The sequence below is a fragment of the Xiphophorus couchianus genome, chromosome 22, assembly GCF_001444195.1.
Source record: "Xiphophorus couchianus chromosome 22, X_couchianus-1.0, whole genome shotgun sequence".
Classification (NCBI taxonomy): Eukaryota; Metazoa; Chordata; class Actinopteri; order Cyprinodontiformes; family Poeciliidae; genus Xiphophorus; species Xiphophorus couchianus.
The window spans coordinates 24117025-24140693 of record NC_040249.1 but is presented as its reverse complement, the minus strand read 5'-3'; the positions used below and the strand labels follow the sequence as shown (position 1 = coordinate 24140693).

The following is a 23669-nucleotide window of genomic DNA, read 5'->3' as shown; positions in this document are numbered from 1 at the left end:
TAATTTTATCTTATTTCAGATGTACTAAGATACTCGCACTAAGATTTTGTGGTTTTGCAGTGTAGTGTTGGTTTTCTGCATGTTTTTTATTCAGACCTGTTTACTCTGAGAATTTAGTGTAGTTTTGCATTTTGTGCCAAACTCTTTAGTTTCAGATTATTGACTGGATAGAGCTTTGTGAGAAGTTCAAAGTTTGGAGTTTAATTTTATTAAATTTAAAATTCTCTACTTCCTCCCTGAGCTGCTGTGGTCCTCGGTCTTCATGATGCTTTTTGCTCACAAATTTCTCTTATTATAACGTGGTTGTAATTTTGAAAAGACTTTTATCTGTATTGACTAAAAGTAATCCCAGAATAAAGCTCCCTGTCCCTCTCCTACGGCAGTAATTCGGCATACATTGCACTCAGTGATGCCAACCAAGTGGTACACAGGTAAATGTCTGCACTGAAACTCAGGTGAATTGTGGCGCGTTGCACTCAGTGATGACAACAGGGATGTAATCATCGTTGTCACTGCAGGTCATGAGGGAATTAATTTTGGAGAAGAGCTCTGCTTCAGCCTAATATTTTCCCAGCTTCTGTTGATTATTATGCCCATTTGCTCATTGGAGTGTCACAGAAAAAGTGCCAAATGTTTAATGTAGCCATTTTAAAAAGTACGTTTCAGACCCATTCTGCATCCCAGCAGCTGCAGAGGGAAAGCAGATGGTGAAATTAAAGATTTACCTTTGCTTTCAAGAGGATGAAGACAGTTTCAAATGAAACATGTGTAGCAATACATACAGTGGAGTTATGAATCCCTGGTCTGTGGCCAATATACAGTGTAGTTCAATCTGAGTCTGGACTCACCATGCAGTCATCTGATGAAATACAAAATGAAAAAGTAAAGAAATGACTCAACAACAAAATATACAACTTATATAGTGAACTGGTAAAAAATGACCACAAAGTTGGTTTGTGAAAATCTGCCTGACTGGAGATCCACTCAGTGCACATTTTATGTCAGAATCTTTCAGCGACAAGTTAACTAAAAGGTTTGCACTGTTTACAAATGAGGCCAAATTTATGTCTTCTGACGCACAAGCTGCTGTAAACTAACATGTCATGATGATAAAATAATATCACAACAGATTAAAATATTCAGGAGAAAATGATATGACCACATATGGATATGAAAGACAAAGAGAAGCTGTAACAATGAACTGTCGGTATGTACAGGAGTTAGTTACCATGGCAGCCAGCCAATAATTAAAATCAATTAATACTTGAAGTCTGTTCTAAGAATGCTTCTAACTGCCCATATTAATAGTTAAGACCAAATATACTTAAATGTGCTTCAATATGAACAGTGGAAACTGGTTTGGCGCTAATGCAGAGCATCAGACCTGTGGTCTTCTTTATCTCTGCTCCGCAGCCAATCAGAACGCTTTGCAAACAGCAGCCAGTAGCATGTCAGGTAGCATTGCACCCAGGTACCAAGCTACATTTTCTTTTGAATATTTTAGATATGCTCTACGGGAAAAAAAAGTGATTATGCAGATTTTCCACAGATGCATTCCACAAAAAAATCTGTACATCCAACATAGATTTAATATATTTTAGGTTTAACATCTGCTGAGTAATTCATATGGAGACGTCACATGTGGAAAAACGTTCTAACAGGGTCTTTATCTAATAAACAGTTGGATTGGGTTGATGATTTTGGTTATGATTATTTTTTTGTGATCTTTGATGCTATGAGGTATAAATACCTTTATTCATAGCTAAACAACGGATGCACTGAAAATACAGAAGCAAAACTTTGCAGCTTTTAAAGTGACTCATTCTGCAGGTTAGTTTAACCTAAATAGTGTTCATGTGCTTCAGTTCAGACACCTTACATTACAACACGTTTTCTCTATAAATGAATATTAATGTTTGAGATTAGTTGGACATCTGCATCTTCAAATATCAACCTTTCCATCATCTGAATTCTGTATTCTGTTTTCAATGGCCTGAATATCTCAAAATATTGTAGGCATGAACCCAACAGACTCAGTTCAAGCAGCTTTTAGACCATGATGTTTTAAAATACATTTAGTATTTAGAAATCGTTGTCTTGATTTAGCAGACCAAGCGGTTTGCTTTTCTCCATGGTCTAGTCCTAAAACCTACAGTGATTTTTAAACATATTTTGTGAGCAGAAATGGAGTCAGCAGACGATGAAATACTGTTATTATATTCATCATTGTGAATTACTTTTTTCCCTCTTCTCCACAGGCTCCAATCAGCCGCCACGCTTCCTGAACTACTTTTTTTCAACTTACCTCCTCATCTATGAAGACATGCCTATTGGTGAGTTTGTCAAGTGTCAACATGTTACATTAGATGTGTGAATGGAGACTTTAGAAGAGTTCTTCACTTCTTTTTAAACCTAAATACTGCTCAAAGCTCCTGCTGACAGATGCTGTGGCAAAACACTGAGAGGCTTTATGTATTCTGTGCATTCTTTTCCAATGATATGGCAATCTAGAGTTTGAACTTCCGATAAACATCACAGACCTCTTGGACTGGATGTGATATAAATTGAAATGGCTTTAGTTACATTCTTTTCATTTTTTTGTCCAAGAACTTTTTTATGTGGGTCATTTTTTTCTGAAAATCAAAGACAATGTTGTGTCCAGTTCCTGGTGGAGCCGTTATTCTCGTATTTATAATGCTTGGTTGGTTGCAGTGATTGACAGGGCAATTTTAAGATGTCTAGCTTTTCTTCCTCTCTTAGTGCGTTATTGGCTTAGAATTAAAATCCCTTTTATAGGATTGATTTTTCTTGAAGTTTACCTTTTTTCATCTCATGATCTTTACTCTTCTCCACTCTGTCAACACTCCAAGTGCGAGTATTTTATCGTTCTCTTCCTCAGTTGTTTTCTGTGAGTAGGAACATGTCTCATATTTCCTGTCTCTATCCCAGTTTTGTCCTCTACATTATTGTTCATGTATATTTTGTCCCTTGACGAAGACAATGTGTGACATCCACTCAGAAAAAATCTAGTATGGTTTGAATTTTCATTGGTTCATGGAGGTCTAGCTGTTGTCAAAGATGGGTGCTCTCAAAGAGCAGCTGAAGATAGTTTCTCTTCAGCTGGTTATCACAGCATAAATTTATCTAATGTAGAATCAGTTAATTAATAGCAAGTGGATGCAAAGGTTTGGGGTGCAAATGCGTTAAAAATTTATTTTTATACACAGTTTCTATAGAAAAGTTAACATTCAGGGACAATAAAAGAACTGAAGAAGGAATAATCTTTAAAAGTAAGAACTGTTAATAAAGACTGATGAAGACATGACAAGTTTATGCTTTTATTAAAGAAGAATCATGAGCAAAAGATGAAAGAACTAGAGAAGACAAGTTTAAACTGTTTAAACTCAGATTGTCATCCCCTAATCAAACGTTTGACAGTTTGCATTAAAAATTAAAAATCTGTAGGAAAATTTTACATTCATGTCATTTTCTGTCAGACATTTACACTCTGATGTCCCTCTGATGGTAAAGGCAAAATGATTTCTGTCTCTGAACGTGGCAGGATTGTTCTGCTGCACAAACAATCCACTCACTGTGCTGCAGTAAGGCGGCCATTTTTACATTTCTGCAGTAGTTTGGACCAAAAGGTCCAGTGAGAGATCACAAAAAATCCCCTGCGCTAAATTGGAGGATCTCTCATTTCCCATGGGACATGGAGCACAAAACATGGGACACTAAAGAATCATCTGGACAGTCCTGATGGCCTCCAACATTAAGCAGACTGTTACATTTTATGTATTTTTATGTTTTAATATTCTTATTTTTATGCTTGTGTTTTTGTGAAGCATTTTGTGATTTTAATGTCTGTGATCGATGCTATTTAAATACATTTTACTGACTTTTACTTTCTTACTTATAAAGAAATCCTTCTCTTACTTTAACACTTTTAGCTCTTTTTGGGAGCTTTTGATCTATGGTTTTAAACTTTTAACCAGCTTACTTGTTTATTTATTAGTTTTTCAATAAAGGGCCTATTTTTTCTTCTTTTTTGCATTGTGTGGCCCGACTTATAACCTGCTTACAACTGGGAACATAGTTTGGAAAACCTTTTAGAGCATAGCAGCATATACTTGAGGAAGTGATTACATTATGAGATTTTTTTTTTGCAGTCTAGCCTCATTTGAATCTGTTGTATTGGTTGTAAAGAAAAAGTCGGTGTAAATTCAGTGTGAAAAGGCCCCTGGACACCTGATTAGTTTATTCTGAAGGTTTTACACTGTAGAATCCAACTATCACTCTGCCAGCAGTAAATCATTAACATTATGAGCTCAAAGACCTTTGCTCTATATAAATGCTAAGTTGTTTTTTAAAGTGTAAGACCATTCTAGACGCAGGGCTTTGTTCATAAAGTGAGCTTGTGCGCTAACCAAAGAGGGACATGGATGTGTTTCCCCAACCAATATGCTTGGATTGCCCTCTGGCCATGAGTTACTGCTCTCCTGTGAGGCAGCTGGGCCTCGGTCCAGTCCCGCCCTCCACCAGCCCATTGAGCTGTCAGTCATGTCCTTGGCCTGCTCAGTAATGGCTTCCCCCAGTGATGTGACTGTGAGGCTGGATTGAGTGATCAGACAGTGACAATTTGTCAAGATTATTGTTTATTAGCTCAGCAGATGTCCTCATCGAGGTGGTCCTTCGGTTCAAACACACACACACACACACACACGCCCACACACGCCCATGAGTAAATGCTTCCATAATCTCTGGTGCTGGATGACGAAGTCATGCTTTTTTGAAATTTAAAATTACACGTCATCCTGTAAACTTGCCCAAACAAGTATACGTACCTGCTGTTTTTTTCATTAAGAACGAAAAGTAACAAGTAACTCTTTGAACTGGTGTTTTTCAAAGTGAGGTCACTGTGGGGCCTCAGAAAGTCTGGAAAATTAGGGGAAAAAAATAAAAAAAGAATCCTGCACATTTTTAAATCTTAAATTCAAAAGTTAAAATATTTTTATTTAAATGTTATTTCTGATCTCATTTTCTAATTGGCTGCCAGTCAGATCCATTAAGCGGATTTTCTCCTGAACCCAAACCCTAACCCATAGCAATGGAAACATTTCGGACAAGAAAAAGACCATAGGGAATCCCAGATAAAACTTATAATCAATAGAGAGAACTGTGATGAAAAGTTGTATTATCTGGTAACAAAGTCATAAGACATTATCTGATAAGAAAATTTTACACCATTGAACTCATGGCCATCTAAAATCAGAAGGTATGAGGCAGCATTTATGCTAAATGGCTAATAATTATTGAGTGTTGAGTAAATAAAGTTCTAAAAGTTGATGTTTATTTATTTTCTAGAGTTGTCTGTGGGTTTGCACAGGGGCCCCTGCCCAGAGGTTAATGCTCTTTGGGGGGCCATGGCATGGAAAGGTTTGAGAACTCCTGCTTTAACCAAACTGTACAACCCCAACACATCGCTCAGGTTTCCAGAACTGCTCACATTAAGTTATCATGGGTCTAATTTGGTGACGTCCTGGCGGTGATGGAGCAGCATCTGGTTCATGTGAGTAGTTTGTGACGTGACAGCAGCACAAAGGAAATATTGATACTGTAGGACAGAGATGAGGAAAACACTCCTCCAGTCAAACTGATCCACCACACTCTGGTGGCGCTACTCCACCCTGCTTAGAGAGCATATCAGAAAGCTCAGTGCGTGACCTCTTTAGCAGCAGACTCAGCACTCCGTAGCGTGAAGGCAAAGATCTAAACACGGCTGTTTGATGTCATTTCAGAAGCAGCAGGTTCACAAAGGAAACTGTGTGGAAAAATGTTGTCAAGATGTAAAACATAATCGACAGAAGGACCTGGCTGGGTGTGAATTCACACTGCTGACATGCGCTGAATAATGCATCTTACATCCCAGTTCAGTCCTGTCTCTATTGTCAGCAGGAAAAAGAAAACATTCTCACTTTAATGCATGGATGACACACGACCAAGGAGATGGAAGTTGTGTATGTGTTGTAACATGTCTTAGATTCCTAGATTCAGATACGTGTGTGTGTGTGTGTGTGTGTTGTGTGAGGGAAATGAAATGTGTAATTAGACAGAGACAACACTTTGATTAAGCGCTCTCATCTTCTAATCCACTTTGCCCTGATTCGGCAGATTAAGCCCTCTGCTGAGTAATTAACTTATGGAAATACAATATTTGTTGGAAATAAGAAACTTCCACAGCCTGCTGGAGTGTTTGCTAATGTTGTGTATTGTGTAGTCTGTGCAGACTTAACATATTAATGTGTTTGGAATAAATTATTGCATATGGTCCAAATCAATTGTTTTCACTGAGAGAGTGAGAAACCTCAGAGAAGTGAGAGTAGAGCAGAGGTGAAACTTGTGGCAAATTTGATTACTTTAATGATGCTGAAGGATTTAAAACAGTTGTTGTGTTCATTGCAGTGAATCCATTAGCTCCTGGTGGTACTCCAATGTTTCTTTTACCTTTCCCAGCCTGACATAAACTCTGTTTCCTGCAGGAGTTTTGCTCATGCATCAGTTTCATTATTAGCAGGCTGTAAACTTGCTTTAAGATCTGCATGAAATGCAGATGAGAAGAAGCTTTACTTCTTCTCCATGTATCTCAGACTTGGGCCAGTCAGTGTTGCCTTTGCTTTTTCTTTCTGTTCTCCTGCTGGTGCTGCATTAGTTATCATATTGGTGAGTCTATAGGAGGTTTCCTCACCTTGACATGTTTCCATGCTTTAGCCCAGGTTACATCTCTTCTGTATACTCCCTATCAGCCACTGTGAACTCAGGGAAACTTTGAATGCAGCATCATGTTCTGGTTTGTTCATCTAAATAGGCTCTATAGATAAAAACAGTTTAAGTCTATATTTGACTTAAAATAATCAAAAAATAGGTTGATGCCAAACAAAGCAACTCATTAGTAATGAGTCGTTGTCATCACAGCCCGTTCATTGTGGGGGGGGGTGTGGGTGTGTGTATTCCTGAAACCTGGATATTCTTCCATACTCCTGGAACTTTCTGCTGTATCAGCCTGTTAAAGTCTCTAATGCCAGCATTGCCACTGGGACAGCTTTGGGTTTCTCACTTCAGCTCAGTTTGTTCCCGTACTTCTTGTTCTTCTCGTGCTTCTTTTCTGCTGTTCAGTTTTCCTTGTTGTTTTGTCAGGATGAGATAAAAGAACTGCTTCTCTTTCTCTACTCTAATTCTAAAAGTGAGAATCTAAGTCTGAAGCTTCAGTGTAACTGACCAGGGATTTGTTAATCCTTAAAATAACTACATTTGGTTGTAAGGGTGACTGCTAATTAGGCAGCTGACCAAGTGAGAATGCACAGAAAGCGGTGTGCTTAGACGTAGCCTGAGCTAACAATGGTTTTAAATGTAGAATCCTGAAACAACTGCCCTTCTGTGTTTTCTGCTAATATTCATGCATTGGATTATGGGATGGATTGTTCACAGTAGCAAGAACATTTTCAGGAAAGGTCAAAAAATGTACATGTTGCAAGACATCAAAACTCATCTCTGGTTCCTCCATGATGTGACTTTTGTACTGAAAGAGCTGGTAGATACTTTCAGCCCAAGGACAACTTCCTAAAACTTCTTGTTCCAAAACCAGACTGATAATCCCAAATTAGCTGCCTTACAGTCTTTGACTGTTTATAAAAGATTTCTACAGAAGAGGTCATCACACATCACAGTGGAAAACAAATATCTCAGTAATTTCTGGGATACCTGGGGAATCCAACACAGCATCTGTAGCGCTTCCATGTGGCTGCGGGTGCAAACAAGACGATCTGTGTGAATGAAACAAAACAACATCCTCCATTACTCCAGAAATGATTGACCCAGAAGTTTCTTTTGTCTGCTAAATCTCTAAACATTATTAATTGTCTGCAGTTTTAAAGTCCAGGTTGTAGAAGCAACACTTATTGTATAAACATTCTTCTGAAATTTGCACTTGATTGCATTTGATTTTTCTGCCTTTATTCTTTGTTTCCTTAAAACTGGAAAAATATCATCTCAAAGCAAAATATACATCTTAAAATGTCATTTGAACATAAAATGTTTCATCTTTTTAAAGTGCTGCACAGACATCATAACATTGTCCCTAATGCATCTAATGTGCAAATATACCGGCTGCAGCAGACGTCTCCTAGTCAAACCAGTAGCCTCTGGGTTGGATCCCACTAACAGGATTTAGTTTTAAAACCCACTCCTTTTCCCACAGTGGGCGGGTATCCGTGCTGGTTCTCTCTACACTTCAGAAGTTGTTCCACTATTTCCTAAAAATGTAGTTTAGATGTGTGAGCAGAATTACATTTTGTAAAAGCAATGGCTTAAATAGCCAGGCTTTTTGTTGGTGTCTTAACATTCATTATGTATCGTTGCCTGAGTTTGTGCTTCTTTAAAAAGACGAAAAAGACATAATAATTAACTACTATACAATTACTTTAAGACAAATACAAAACTTAGCTATATTAAAAAATGTATGATTGTATTTTGTTTGTACGTTAATATTTGTGCATCTCATATGCTGTACTCGTAAAACTTTTAGATGCAGCTTCTAATCTGAAAAACGATATTTAGATATTTTTCAAAAATATTCTGTTGCTAATTTCATCTGTCAGATTGGTCTAGTCAAAGACCTATATCCAATTGAGAATGTGTGGCAAGATTTGAAAAGCGATGTTTCCAGACAACCTCCAACCAATCCGACTGAGTCAGAGCTGTTTTGTTTTGTAAAGCTAGTGCATCTACATCAGCTGGAAATGGTAATATAACTTGAATAAATATATATATTTTACTGAAGAATATGTGAAAACTACCCTATTTTTCAGTATAACTTGGTCTTTATGAAAATCCTGGAGACAGCTTTGTCCCCTTCTGTCCTAGAAACACTTCAAGAAGCTGAAAGGTGACAGAGTTGGTTTTGCTCCAGAGCCTCTGGCTTGTCAGAGACCCGTTGGCTGACTTTACAATAAATTATTTGTAACAGAAAGAAGCGAAACATTTTCAGAGACAAACACAACAAACCTAGATCTTTTATTTCATCTGACTAAAATGAAAGAACTGAATAATTGTTTTACTGTTTGTTTTTTGTTAGGTCTGTTGGATCTAAATGAGTCGATTTAATTGAATATAACCCAATTTCCTCATTTCTGTTTTCTCTCAGAATAGCAGGCTGAGATAAAAGTGGGAATGTGAATAACTGTGTGTGATATCAAAAGTCACTTAAATTTATCTGTAGAAACTCGATGACCATTACTAGCTGGCAGTGGTTAGATTATCTGACCAGATAACACTTTGAGTTAGACTTAAAACACAAGGACAGAGGACATTATAAATGTATCTGGTCCTTATCAAAGTTTTAATGTATAAATCTAACCTTGGGTGTAGAGAAACACACAGTGCATCCCATGTGTCATTATTTAATAAATTACAATAAAGCCAGAAGGGAGAAACAGTGTAGAAAAATGGAGTTCTGCTTGTTTAGAGGGAAAGTAGCAGCCAGGTTCTGATCAAATCAACTTCATTTTCAATGTGACAAAAACAGGAGCTTTGGTCAATTTGTGATATAACATATCCAGATGTTAGTGTGCATTCACACCAGCTCTGCCTGGTCCACATTAGTTCCTTTTCTCTGGAGAATCTGATTGGTTTGAGGAGATGTGGATGCAGAATCACACAGTGATGTGGACCAAAAAAGTGAACTCTGGTCCTCTTAAAGTCTTGGTCCCGGTTTGGTTGAAGTGAACTTTGGTGCAGTAGGAATGCATAGCTGAACATCAAGCAGACCCAAAAGGCCTTCTGGGTAAATACAACCAACACAAACACTCGTGTGAAGCTTTGGCAGGAGAGAATGCTTGTGTTTTTTTTCCCCACAGACAAAAGGGTTTTAAATCCTGCAGCAGGTGACTTGTTGAGCTTTGCTGAAGAATCATCAAATCTTCACCAGCTTCCCTCTGTTTTTGTGATGAGTTGATAACTCTTGTTTTCGTTGGCTTAGTTGTAAAAATCAAAACTTTCCCACTTAGACTGCAAACTCGTCACTTCAGCTTGTGGGTTGATCAAATTTACCCACCACTTCATAAATGAGCCAACATTCAGTCAGTTGGTGACAATTTCCACTTGTGTTCCATATTAATAAAGTGCTGCAGCTTAACTTTTCCACTTCTTCTATCACATTATTTTAGTCTCCCAATTTGGACAGTTTGCTTACTTATGCATGTGAGTGTGCATGTGTGTTTGTCTACACATGCCTGCATTACTGGGTTCTCCAGCGCGCGCTGCTGGTGGCAGATCAGCTTCGTGCAGCTGCTTATCGGGCCCAGGTGGGTCACGGCTGATACCTGCCTGAGCCACATAGAGCAGCTAACCTGGAAATTGATGTTTCACATCAGCGACCACCTCTCTTTGCTCGAATGCAGAGAGGCAGCGGAAATGAGAAGGGGAATTTAAACGTGAATGTGTGTGGGGGCATTTCTGTATGTTTGTTTGTGTTTGTTTCTTCTTCTCTTTGTGGCTTTGAAAACGGAGGGACTGTCAAAATATAAAATGTTAAAATAAAACTCCAGATTTTTCAACTTGAGTTTTTGTAACTGTTTTAGTATTTGGAATAAAGGACATAGAAAACACCTGGGTACATTTCTGAGTGGCTCTACTGTCTTTTCATGAGTCTGAAACCAATGAAATTTAAGTTTGGGACATAAAGCAACTTGTTATTTTACCTCACTGAGATGTATTATAAAAACATATCAGTGAAAAGTTTATCTATTTCAGTAACTTCACATGCTGTTAAAATCAGATATGTACTCTCACTTTATAAAAAAGCACATAACTTTTTTTTTTACCGGATATTAAATGAGACAAAACTTTTCCAGTTTCTGTCAGTTAGAAATACATGATCTTTTTATCTGCTGAGGTTAAAACTCAATGTGTTAGAATAATTATCTAAGTTCATTTACTTGTGAGTTTATTTGAAAGGTTATGTTTTCATATTATTATTTTGTGTGTAGTTTACTTGACTCCTTTTCTTCTGTGAAACACTATTAACCATTTTTAGGATGTTTGCCTGGAGGCTAGAGACGTTTACACATTCCTGTGGTATCAGCTTTCTGTGGGGCTGATTGGTTGCAGTCAGTCTCATGCCCTTGTAAGGGCATGTCCACAGAAGGTTCCAGAACACCCTGTAGAAAAAGGTCATTGGTCAAATTCGTTGTGTGACTATGTGAAAAAGCCCAACCTCCTTCCTTGTATTTTCTAATAAAGCCAAATGCAGACAAAGATCGGGCAGAGTTGATCTCAGACAGTGTTTGTCAGCGGTATTCCGTGTCTCGGGTCTACTCTCCTCTTCTGCAGAAAAGTAAATTGTGTCTCTGGTTGATTCTTTGCAGGTTAGAAATTAAAATAAACCTAACACAATGGAATAAAAATCTAATAAAATTCTCAGTTCAGATTCCAAGTTCAGAACAAATGCTAACCAAACAAATCACAAAAATCTGTTTCATGTTTGACATAAAACATAATCCTCAAGACTTTTGGGAAGATATTCTGTGCACGGATGAAACAAAAGCTGATGTTTTTTAGATGGTGTGTAAATCATTATATTGTGGGTTACTTGTAAAAACTGATGGAAACTTGAGAGAGCTTCGAGGAAAATGTCCAGCCGTTATTCTTTACTCTGAGCTACAGATAGACTTGGGTCATGCAACAGGTCAATTATCCAAAGCACCTGTTGGCAATCCAGCCTCTCCATGGCTGTAACAGACAAGGGGGAGGTTTTTGGTTTAGTCATTCTGGTCTTAAATCCAAAAATAATCTTGAGTCATGGTCTGAAATAAGTAATTTTTTCCTGTTTCACTGAATTAAAATCACTCCCACCTTTAACCTAAAACTGTCACAGTAATGTGTTTTAATCCCAGACTGCCTTTAAGGTTCAGATTTGACATGATTATATGTCGTTCCCTTCAGAAAAACTGATATTTTGAAAACTTCAAACAGTGTATCATCTGGTGTCAATGAGTTGTTTATGTAAAAAAGAAAAAAAGAAAGACACTGAACTGTTGCTTACCAGCAGCTCAAAGTTCAGAAACATCTCAGTTCATCTTGTGGCTGTTTATTTAGTCCAACTTTTCTTCACTTTGCTCTAATATGATCTGCTTCATAAAACGCTCAACCTTCAGTCTCTGTTTCTAGTTACTTGCAGAATAAAATTGCATTAGTTGCTTGCAGAGTAACATCGGTGCTGGTGATGTGTATGTAAAGGTTATCTTGTCCTTGTCCTTGTCTTGAACGCTGACATTTGTTCTCATAAAGGCCAGAGGTTCAGTTCCAGAGAGTGAGATCCAACAAGAGGGTCGATCGCTTCCTGTCAGCTCACTTTCAGGCTGATCTCAGCCTGAAAGCCTTTTTATTCTTTCTTCTTTTAATAAAGTCTTTTTGTTGGTTTGGTACAGAATTTGTAAAAATGTATGTAGTCTATGGATGCCACGAGTATAATAATTTATGCACAATTTTTTTCTTTTTCTTGCTCACTTTACTTGTATTTCTTTCAGAACAAAATGTGTACATGTCCAGCTGTTTGGTCCTGATAATTTGATTTGGACTTTCAGGCCCTAAAATGAACTTTAAAATGATTTAGACGTTCAAAATGCACCCAGTCTTGTGTAAGTTGGCAACAGAAGTGAGTAAGTAGTGAAAATGAACTTTATCCAGCCAGTTGGTGATACATTGTTACTTAGCCATGATAAATGCAAAAACATTTTGCAAGCTAGTTAGCAAGTTTATATTAGCACGTATTGGAGGTTGCAGAAAACAAAGGTGGGTGGATGCTTTCATGCAGCACAATGAGCCTAAACATACAACCAGAGTAACAATTAAATGGTTAAGACTGGTCCAACACTTCTGAAGCAAATGACAGAATCACCTCTTTAGTATGCAGTCAAGTTCTCCAGAGTCCTGCTAATGACCTGATTATCTGACTCAGGTGTGTTGAAATAAAACACATCTAAAAGGAGCAGAACAATCGCCCCGAAGGCCTGGATTTGTCCTCAGTTCAATTAGGATATGTGTCCGACACCCAAACGGAGGAAACCTGCGATGAATTTGTTTCATCTTCAATTCAAATTCAGCTCTTCTGTCAAAAGTTGGAATCTGGCAGGTCAGAACTCAAAGAAAAGCTGCAAATGGTATCAACAACAAAAAAATCCTGATGGGTGGATTTCTAATCAAGACTGACAAAAAAAAAAAAAAAATAGGAAATGCAACATTTTACATTATAAGACGGAATGATCTAGAAAAGATTAAACACACAAAATTTAGAGTTATTAAATCCAGATCAGCACAAAACAAATAACATAAAAGCTCATTAAGAAGGCAGCTTCACTTTTTGTGTAAACATTTTTGCTCTTATTGAGAAAGAGAGCAGAAAGAAATAGAAAGCAGATCAGAGACAGACGTCTCCAAAACTGATCAGCTGCAGCAGCTGCCATTTCACGTCTCATCTCTGTTTTTATGATTCACCTCAACGCTGTGTCCTTTTTCCCAGATTGACCGGAGAGGTCAATTGCCAATTTGCCAGTGTCAATGTCTTTTTCAGGAAACAATATTAATTTTGCCTAATTAGAACCTGAAGCTAATGAGCGCCACAGATAATGAGTTAATTTATTATCCATAAAACAAGTGTGGTGTGTTATGGGTTTGACAAAACGCTCAGATCGCTGCCACTGCACATCAAATTCAGTCTGCGCTTTAGTAAAAATTAGGGACACACAAGAGATTTATGCACACACCATCAGCTTTAACACACTCAACTTCTCTTTGTCTCAGTCACAGACGCAGTGCAGAAACACACAGTTGCTTTAATATCTTTGGGGGGACATTCCAGTGGCAGAATGTCCCCTCTGGCTCATTGCCCTGACCTTTACCATTACAACTGAAGAGGTAACATAAACCCTTACCCAAACATAATTCAGACCTCTAATCTGAAAGCTCAAACCTTATCATCCACTTTTTAGTTTGTGAAGATGATTGTATGAGAGCTCTTAGTAAAATCCAGGAGACACCAGAGTTTGAAGAATCTTTTAGTAAGATTGAAAATCAAGGTAACGGTTCAAAAAGGAATCATAGTTTTAAGGGTGGGATGATATGAACCAAACTCAACACACTGCCTGGCCAAAAATATCACATTATATTATTTCACTTGACCACCATTATCTTTGCTTATGGTACATTTTCACTGTGGGATTGTTTCAATAAACTTCTGCAATGTGACAAGATTTATGTCCATTTTGTGTCACATTCATTCTTACCAAGATTTATGGATGTTGGGAGAGTAGAAATGCTTTTAGTTTCACTATTAAACAAAACTCTGAGCTCTGCTGTTCTTCTATTTGGTTTCACCAAACATTTAGGTGATCGCCAATCATATCATCATCCAAGATTTCTTTTTGACTAAGTTTCTTCTGTCCGATGCCTGCTGTAATGCGTCGGACAGTTCTTTTTCCAATTTTAGTTTCTGCATCTCTTTAGATGATCTGACCCTTCTGAAACAGACCAACATGGTTTCCATGAACGCAGGATTTGACTTTCCACATGGTTGTTTAAGAAATGAGAAGCTACTCATTGCATCAGTTGGTGTTAAATAACTTGTCAGCTGAAAGATAATCAATCCTGCAGTGATTAGACTCAAACACATTTGCTTAGTTAAATCAAAGTGGCAAGGCGGTTTGTCAATATTTTTGCATGTTATCTCTAGTAACTTCTTGAAAATTCAAATCTGCTCTTAACCAATGTATTGTCTCTGTTCAACCCTAAGACACAGTAGAAAATTCAAATCTTATATGACTTTGTGAAGGAGTCACACAATACTAATTTGCTGTCTTAATCTGTTTTTATAAAAAGTGTGTAATTGAGAGTATCCTGCAGGTTTTGTCCTTTTAATGATCTAAAATCAGTTCTGTAGGTAAGAATCCCTCTTGTCTGCACTGCAGGTCTTGCTGATCAGCTTTTTAGCATTTTCAGATGAGCTTTTCTGTTCCTCTTTGAAATCCAACTACAGTGTAATCTCTAATGGTCCTTCTGTACTTTTTTACCTTTTTTTTTTTTTTTACAGTTTTTTTGTTAAACGGTGTGAATTAAAATTGAATTTTAAAGGGAGAATAATAAGAAAACTAAAGGTGTTGAAATGATAAGGAGGGGAAGAAAAATGGATGAACAGAGAAGGGAGGAACAGTGAGCCGTCACAAAATGTAGATGCAAAAGTCATGCACATGGAAAGATTGGAATAAAGGCTGGGCAAAAGGGGGAGATGGATGTAAGAGATACTTTGCAGCAGATGGACATAAGTGAGAAAGAGATTCTGTGGAAAGATGGAGATGCACAACTACCCCTGCCTATATAAAGTCCAGCTGGCCTTGGCCTGTTTGTGCAGTTATTCAGCTGCAATGAGCTGAGATGGACCCAATCATGCAGGATCAGACATGCTGGTGCGCTGTCTGGACAACAGTATTACTTTACAACTGTTGTACCATACGGATCAGCAAGAAAAACACCATTATGATGGAGAGCAACAATCTAGTGTGGCGCAGTGGAGATGTGTTGGTTTTTATGTGAGTGGAAGGTTAACCTGTGTGACTCCAGGGAGAGGGGATGAAAACACACAACACAAATTCTCTTTGTTGTGCCATGAAGGAGTTTTCTGTTGTAAATTTTGTGTTCAGTGAACAGGAGTAGTGGTAGAGTAAATATATCAATAAGAACTACACTTAAAAATGCATTTAAAAGCATGTTTAAATAAACAGAACTATGGTAATGTTGAATAGCCCCATGCTATGAGGCAAAGGTGCAGTTTTGTGTATTTTTCAGCCATTTTATAGCACAATTGGTTAACTACAGTATGTTACCTTCAGTTGTTGTAAAAATTTATTAAATATGTCTTGAAAAAATTCTGAAACTCAGTTGTCAGGAGATCATCACACCTGTCCTCTATTAACTTTTAACAAAATTTTTACCAGAGTTTCACCAAGAAGTAGCTCTTATAATAAACTCAGCAGACACTCAGTTCCACCAGATGTTTGCTATTTGCTGCTGGCTAGTCTGAAGGAGCTGAGTGGGGGCGTCCTGGGTGACGACTGCTCTGTGAGGTGGAAGCTTGGAAGTTTGAAAACTCTAGCTGTGAGGAGGAGCTGCACCTATAAGGCGGTGCTTGGTCCCACCAAGCGTTTTGCACAGTTGAATAGTTGCCATGGTGATTAAAGGACTTCTCCAACATGCCTGCAATCAGACCTTTTTTCACGACTGCAGATGGTAACCAGTTTTGATACTGCAGAAACAAACTTTTCTTTCTGCCCTGTTGCTGACCGTTTCTATGTTGATTCTCCCCAACGCTGCTTTTCTTACAAATCGGATTTTACAAAATGTAAACTGTTTTGTTCTTTACCTTTTATGTTTCTAAACTAATACTCAACCAACCCAGCATGAGAAACAGAAGTAGCTGCTAGCCTCAAAGTTTCCAAATCCTGACTCTTGACCTTTGGTCCTGCCACTCTGCAGCGTCCACATCTACATTTGCAGGCTGGCAGAAACTGGAGCAGACTCATAATTCAGTAACACAGGGGCCAATTGATAAGCATGTAAACAGAGAGAAAGGGGATGAAGGTCAAGAGGGAGAGGCTTTTGTTTTAATGTGATTCTATCTGTGTGTGTGTGTGTAGCTTCACAATAATGGTGGCATGTTCCATTACCTGCCTGTGATTTAGCTGATTCTCAGATAATTGTCAGGCCTGGTGAGGTCAGCAGAGGGCAGGTGTGTAAGAGGGGTTCGGACCGAAAACGGAGCCGCTAACGGCAAAATGGAAACCAAATTAAAAACTAAAGTGAGCAGCAGAACCAGATGAAAGGAGCAACATGTGAAGATGGAAGGAGCAGAAAAGATTTGGGCAGGCGTCAGAAAGTGTCATTGTTGACAGATATTTGTGAAAGCCGGCAGCAATGGTACAATTGTGTTTGCGGCGCCATTGTGATGGCGACAGGCCGGAGTGGCTCTGCCGTCACTCCAGAAACCTCTGAAGAACTCAGCGAGCTGTCCGCTTGCTTCAGAGCAGCCTGCGTCCCTCTGTCTGGCCTCCACAACCAAGACAAACCGTCACAAAAACATGACAAAATGCAAGAGGGAGAGAGAGAGAGGTGGGGAAGTTTGAGACGGTGATGGGATGTCGTGGAATGAGGCGAGAGCAAAAAGCTTTCCTGTGTGTTAGCAGGCAGAACTGAGCTGCGTGAGAATCCGCAGTGACAGGTCTGCTTCTTCTCACCAATGCGAGGGACAACTGTCTGCTAATGTCCTTCACTGTCCTTCATCTTTCACAATGTGATTGGTTAGTCACAGCCTTGTCACTCAGTGTTTTCATCATATCACCACTTGGATGTCTTAAAAACCAATCCTGGGTTGTATGTTGGCTCCCACGCCTCGCTCTCATCAGTTCATTCCACACTTTGCTGAATCAGCCTTATTAGAGCGAGGCGATAAATGATTCACATCTTCAAAGTAGTGTCAACATTGAAAGTTGTTGAAGTGATGAGAAGTCTTTAGTTTTGCTTTCACTTTTTTTTGTTTTTACTAATATATTTCTCAAGAAATGTTTTTATGACAACCAGACATGAGTAAAACTGAAAAAGTTGCTTAAAAAGCCTTCTACGCCTGAGGTTGTCCTATTCTGTCTCTCAACTTATTGTGGAAAATCTTGGCACATTTTTTTCAGTTTATTGAGGTTTGCAAACTTAAATGCAACTTAAGGCATTTCAGTCATGCTGGGGTCAAAACTAGATTTTTTCTTTGCAACCCATTAACTTGTGGCTTTTGCTGTTTTCTTATTCTAGATTTGCTTCAGTTTGACATCATGGGATAATTCAGGCATCTGTTGCCAGACAGTCGGCCTCAACTTTGTTCCCACAATACTTTAATTTATGTATGGTCAATTTATGAATGGTTTGTGTTGTTGTTATGCTATGTTTGATTTTTACCAAACATGGTTCTGTTTATTACGATTAAACATCTGCTCTTTGGTCTCATGCGTCATAAGGACATAGTTTAAGAAATTTTGTGGTTTGTTCCCAGGATCTTCCAGATTCTCTTTACAAAGAAGAAACTTTCTTCTCGCAACTGTTTTAAATAAACCATACTTCACACATTTTTAATTTTCTAGTAATCCCGTTATCAATTTTAAACAGATGTTACTATTTCTTGACTTGCCATGTCCGTATGTTAAAAAACAGATTTTACAAATACATTCGTTTTTGATTCAAGCCTCCAGCATCCTGGGGTAAGTGAAGCATCTGGAAAGCAGAGTTTGATAGGAAGCTATGTTGATATTGGGTCATTGCTGCGTATTTGAGTTGGTTTGATTCTGGATCAGTAGAGTTGTGGTAAAAATTTTTCGACATCCCAACATAAATAATAAAATATGTACCAAGGACCCTACTGTGACACTACAGTGTTTAAATGTCTAGTCATTGATATGGGAGCCATATTTTGCTATGCTTGTGGGTTTTTTATTGACTTCCCTGCATGATCTGACCTTGGGATGAATCGGCTGGGGCTTCCACTCTGCAGCAGGTGCTTCAAATGTCTTTTGCTTGTGAATAATCTTTCTTCCTCTGAAATGACAGACTTCAGAATCACATTATGACCTCTCCCAGATTGATAGGTAGCAACAATGGCTTCTCTAAGGTCTTTGCTGGTGTGTACTGCCTTTGCCTGATGGTCACACACACACACCTGTATGCTACAGAGCAGAAAACTGACAAAAGTACTGTCCGTGCATATCCTAAACATTTTACTTTGAAACCAGACAAGAACAGAGAGGGTGTAATTAGTTTTTCCACTCACTGTGCTACAAACTGCATCAGCGCTTTCATCCATCCATAGTCTGTTCAGGCTTATCCTTGTAGGAATGCAGGAGCGTTGGTGACATCTCCAGCCTGGACAGGCCACCAGTCCACCACAGGACAATACAGAGACACACAGGACAAACGGCCATGCACACACACACAACTGTCCAGTTTTTACCCTGACAGGAACAGAGTCACTGGAAACAGGATCAGTAGAAGACTAAATGTCTAGTTCCACTAGTTTAATAAAAATATGTTTCATTAAGATATTTGTCTACATTTACACATCTATGTAATGTTTCCGTTCTGTGTAAGTCATTGTGGTGAAAAGCATATCTTTCCACATATCATAAGTAACTTACTGGTGTAGACCTGCAGTGAAAACCTGGAGATGGTAAAAATGGTGATGAAAAATGTGATGTTCTCTACATATCAGTGTTGTTTACAGTCACATGTGTGCTCCATGTCGAGTGGACAGTCCTACAACATAACAGAAGAGCTTGACTGTGTGTTTTTGAAGGTGTGTATTTCACTCTAGAAGGGCTAAAGGAATAGCAGAGAGTGTTCTCCACCCGTCCATGACAGATTTAGTCATAAATCTATTGGATTAATACACGGCCTCCCAAGGACTCTCACTGTGTGCATTATTGAAACACAGGAGTCACTAAAAGCCACACCTAAGCCACTATTTGTCTCTCTTTCTCTCTCTGCCATCGCAGTTATTGATGTCGCAAATACAGGGATGTTTACACACCTACACACACCCGACCATAGGAAGAACATGAATTTAAAAACAATTAATGAATGAAAGATTAGAAGCAAATGTGATTTTGTAATTGCCTTGTTGGACTGCAATTACTTGTTTTAAATTTAGCAGTTTAGGTTTTTTTTAGTTCATATCTAGAAGTATTAATTCTTGACAACACAAAAAGCCACTGAAATGATGATTTCATTTAAAAGCTATAAATCCCTTAAACCTATTAACTGCTTGTGCCGTGGTGGATGGATTTGGAGCTTAACCGACTGTTTCCAGGCGGTACCACAGAACCTCAACTGGTTTTAAGTCCAGACTTTTGCTAGGCCACTCTAAATCCTCCATTTGGTTCTTTTTTTTCAGCCAATCAAAGGTAGACTTACTGGGTTGTCCGTATCAATATCAACCTATTTAACTTCATTGTGCTGGAGCTTAAGTCATAACCTGAGTTTTGCAGAGGATTTTCCAGTAGCCAGAATAATTTCTGTTGCCATAAGTTTCTACATATTGATGCAGAAAAGCAGCCTCAGACCATCATACTACAGATTTGACTGTAATGTTCTTTTTTTTTTTTTTTACAATGCTGTGTTATTTCTCCAGACATGATGGGCTGGAAGAACATTTCACTTTTTTCTTTTCACTCCACAAAATATTTCCCCTAAAATCTTGAGGATTATCCAGATGTCATGCAGTCAATGAGCGATCTGTCCCAGTGTTGTTTTTAGACTTGAATGATGAATATTAACCTTAACTGAGCCAAGTGGGGCCTGCTGTGTTTTAAATGCTCTTCTGGGTTTTTTCTGGCCTCTTGGATAAGTCATGGGATATAAATCTGTGGGCTTATGTTTTGAAATTTTTTGGCCTTCTCCGTCTTCTCTACTGGTTCTAAGTGATTTCTTGACTCGACATGGCGGACAGACATCAGAAAACTTAACTTACTTAACTTTGTTTGATCTGAGACATTTTAAGTGAGAAAAAAATAGAAGAAATCTGTGAAGGGACAGACACTTATTCATATCATGTAAGACATGTTATTGCACTATTTTGTTCGTTGGTAGCATGTAATATAAACATACAAATATAATCAACCTGCTACTTTTATTTATTTATTGCTTTATAACTCTACAATATCTGAGTATTATCTGCTAATATTCATCTTTCAGCTGTAAGAGATTCACCCTAAATGCAAACATGTACAGCTCTCTTTGTATGGAAATGGATGTTCAAACTCTTTCCAGCCACTGGGCCATTATCATTCCAGATAGATCTTCTTAGTTTATTTCCACGTCTAAGTGGTTTCCCAAAGGCAACTTAAATCTTTAGACAATAAGAGCGCTCACAGCACCTCAGGCCGAGAAAGTAGTGATGAGTTGATTTCAGCTCATTTCCATCTTATTTCTAAAGGAATAGAAGAAAGATTCATTTATTGTGCGTTTTACTGGTGGGGAAAGCAGGAGATAATGCACATGCCCCCAAAGAAGGTCTTAAAAGGATGAGCCTGAAAGAATGACTTAAATCCCCTGATGAGATCTGACTCCTCAATTACTGGTAAAGTTCTTCATAGGAGCTGGGTTGACTTACGGGTCAAACGTTGGTGTGAATGATGAAAATTTCAGCTCAGAGGTGAACTCTGCTTGATCAATACTAATATCCAGGTTATATTTTTGCTCAGTGAAGAACATTTTTGTAAAGCTCATACCAAAACATTTTCTTGTCTTGACTGTATCGTCTAAAGGCAACAAAAAGTCTGTATTATGAGGAATATGCCTAACCCTCTGGTTCATGACACAATGGTTGAAAAGTGAAGTTATTTAGACAGATAGCAAAGGAAAATTTTACAAAAGATAACATTTTGTGGTTTTAATATTGGATAGTTATATGGTTATTATGTGTTTTAATGTGTTTTGTTTTTAATTTATGAAAGTGTGAAGTGCATCCCCAATATTCACAAGGGTCAGGGAGTTTAACCTGTGAATACCTAAAGACTGCAAATACTTGAAACACTTACAACTGCCAGTTTTAATCGTTTAAATACCAAATATACCTTAATATGCATTAATTCAGACATTGGAAACCATTTTAATACCCCAGAAGCTAATTTACTGCCTACCGTATCTCCACTCTTCGGGGTTCAGCCAATCAGCACCAAAGAAAATATTAATGAAGCTTTGGGATTGGCTGCTTTCTAAATGCCAGACAGTATGCTCTCATATCTCAGATAACATAGTGATTTTTACACATTAAAAAATATTAAAAAAGAGTATTTTATTCTCATATAAGCCGTGGAAGGAGTCCAGAATTAACATTTTAATCATGTATATCATTAGAATAATTTGATGCTATATTGAATATCAAAAAATATGATATTGATGTTTTTTTCTAAACAAGAGCCTGACAATTTAAAACTAATAAAGATATAATATCTTATGCTTGTTGCTGTCTGGATGTTATCATCTTTGTATGATTGTTTTCTCATTGATTATCAAATTTTCCAGAAAGAACCCAATTCTAGTCTAGTTCTAGTCAGAAAGTCCTCCATGACAGATCCTTTGAAGCATCACATGCTAATTTCTTCCCATTAATCTGTATATTGACAAATGCTCCACTCCATGGTGAAAATGCAGCGTACCAAACGAGCTCATCCTGCAACTTAGCTGAAGAGTGCGTTTGCTTATGGGAATTTTTGAAGAGTGATTGATGTGAGGCAGTGTTGCTCCATATAGGCCGTGTTGATGTGTGTGAAGGCTCTCTTTTGTCAGCAGATAGACAGTGCAGTAACTTGAGTGGCACCACACTGACTCATCAGCCTGGTGATTGCATGACTTCAGCCCCAAGTCTGACTGGCCCTGAGTGAGAGACCATCCATCAAGAATTTATACAGACCGAGTACAGATCACCGTGCTCTCCAGCTGGTCCTGTGCTCTCAGTGAGACTTAACACTGATCTGAGGTGGCTTCATCTTTTCTTCTGTTTGTCCCTGCTGTGGTAGACAGCTGAACACTGCCCATATACCCATTAAGCCTTTTGTGCCCCATAAAATTCATCGCCATAATTCAGAGCATGGCTGAAATTGCAGAGCTGACAGCGCCTGTCCCAGTGAATCAGAACTCAGATGAACGAGAGGTCTGGAGATGTCACCAACATAATAAACGGGCGTTTGGCCCACAGCCGCTTTTGTTTGAGAAGCCTGCGGCCCCGGGGCAGGGCAAAGGCTAGTCCCCGTCTAACGCGTGCAACTGCTATTGATCCAGCAGGGATCGATGTCCTCTGGCGGCTGATTTAGTTCCCCTCCACTACCTGCTCCATCTCTCCTGTAAGCTAGCACTAAGTACGAATTTCACATGTTGCTGTCAGCATGTTATCAAATCTTTCATCTCTTTTTTCTGTATTTTGCTCTGTACTTTTCAGTTCTTCAGCTGTTTTACTTTTTAAGTCTTTTTTTATCCTTATGAAGAAAAGAATTATAATTTCTCTCTCAACGTCAAACATTTTGAGAGGAACTAATAGTAATGAAGCTACTGTTGTTTTTAGTATTAAACACATTTATTTCATATTTTCTTTCTTCTTTTGGGAGATTCCCTTTGACTCTGAACTGGTTTCTTGTTGTTCTCATTTTTACACCTTTTAGATAAATTTCTTCAACATTGAAATATTATGAAAAACATATTTGATACTAATTCATACATTAGTTAGACAGATTTGCACAAAATGTCATAAACATTACTGACATTTTTAACTGATAGACCAACAAAGAAATACAAAATATTGCTGGTTGCCAAAGTGTTTTATAGCAATAAATCTTAAAAGTGAGGCATGCATTTGTATTTGCAGCTCTCCTGAGTCAACACAGCATCCTTGATCTGTAAAGGGTAAATGAAACAAAGGAAGGATAAACTGTCCACAAAAAGCTGCAATGAGAAGAAGTTGAGTTTCCCCCAGATGCTTTATGTGCTTGCTGCTTCGCCGTGGCTCTATAGAGGAAGTGTGAGACTGCAGAGGAAGC

At 38.2% G+C, this 23669-nt stretch overlaps 1 protein-coding gene across 4 annotated transcripts in view; it reads left to right on the top strand.

Annotated features, from left to right (window-relative positions):
- The window catches only part of cdh23 (cadherin-related 23), a 191406-nt gene that overhangs the window by 16126 nt on the left and 151611 nt on the right, over positions 1–23669 (top strand). For all 4 annotated transcript variants that reach the window (XM_028005956.1, XM_028005954.1, XM_028005957.1 and 1 more), the window contains exon 3: positions 2259–2333. In XM_028005956.1, coding sequence (XP_027861757.1) covers positions 2259–2333 — 75 coding nt within the window. The remainder of the gene's footprint in view (positions 1–2258; positions 2334–23669) is intronic.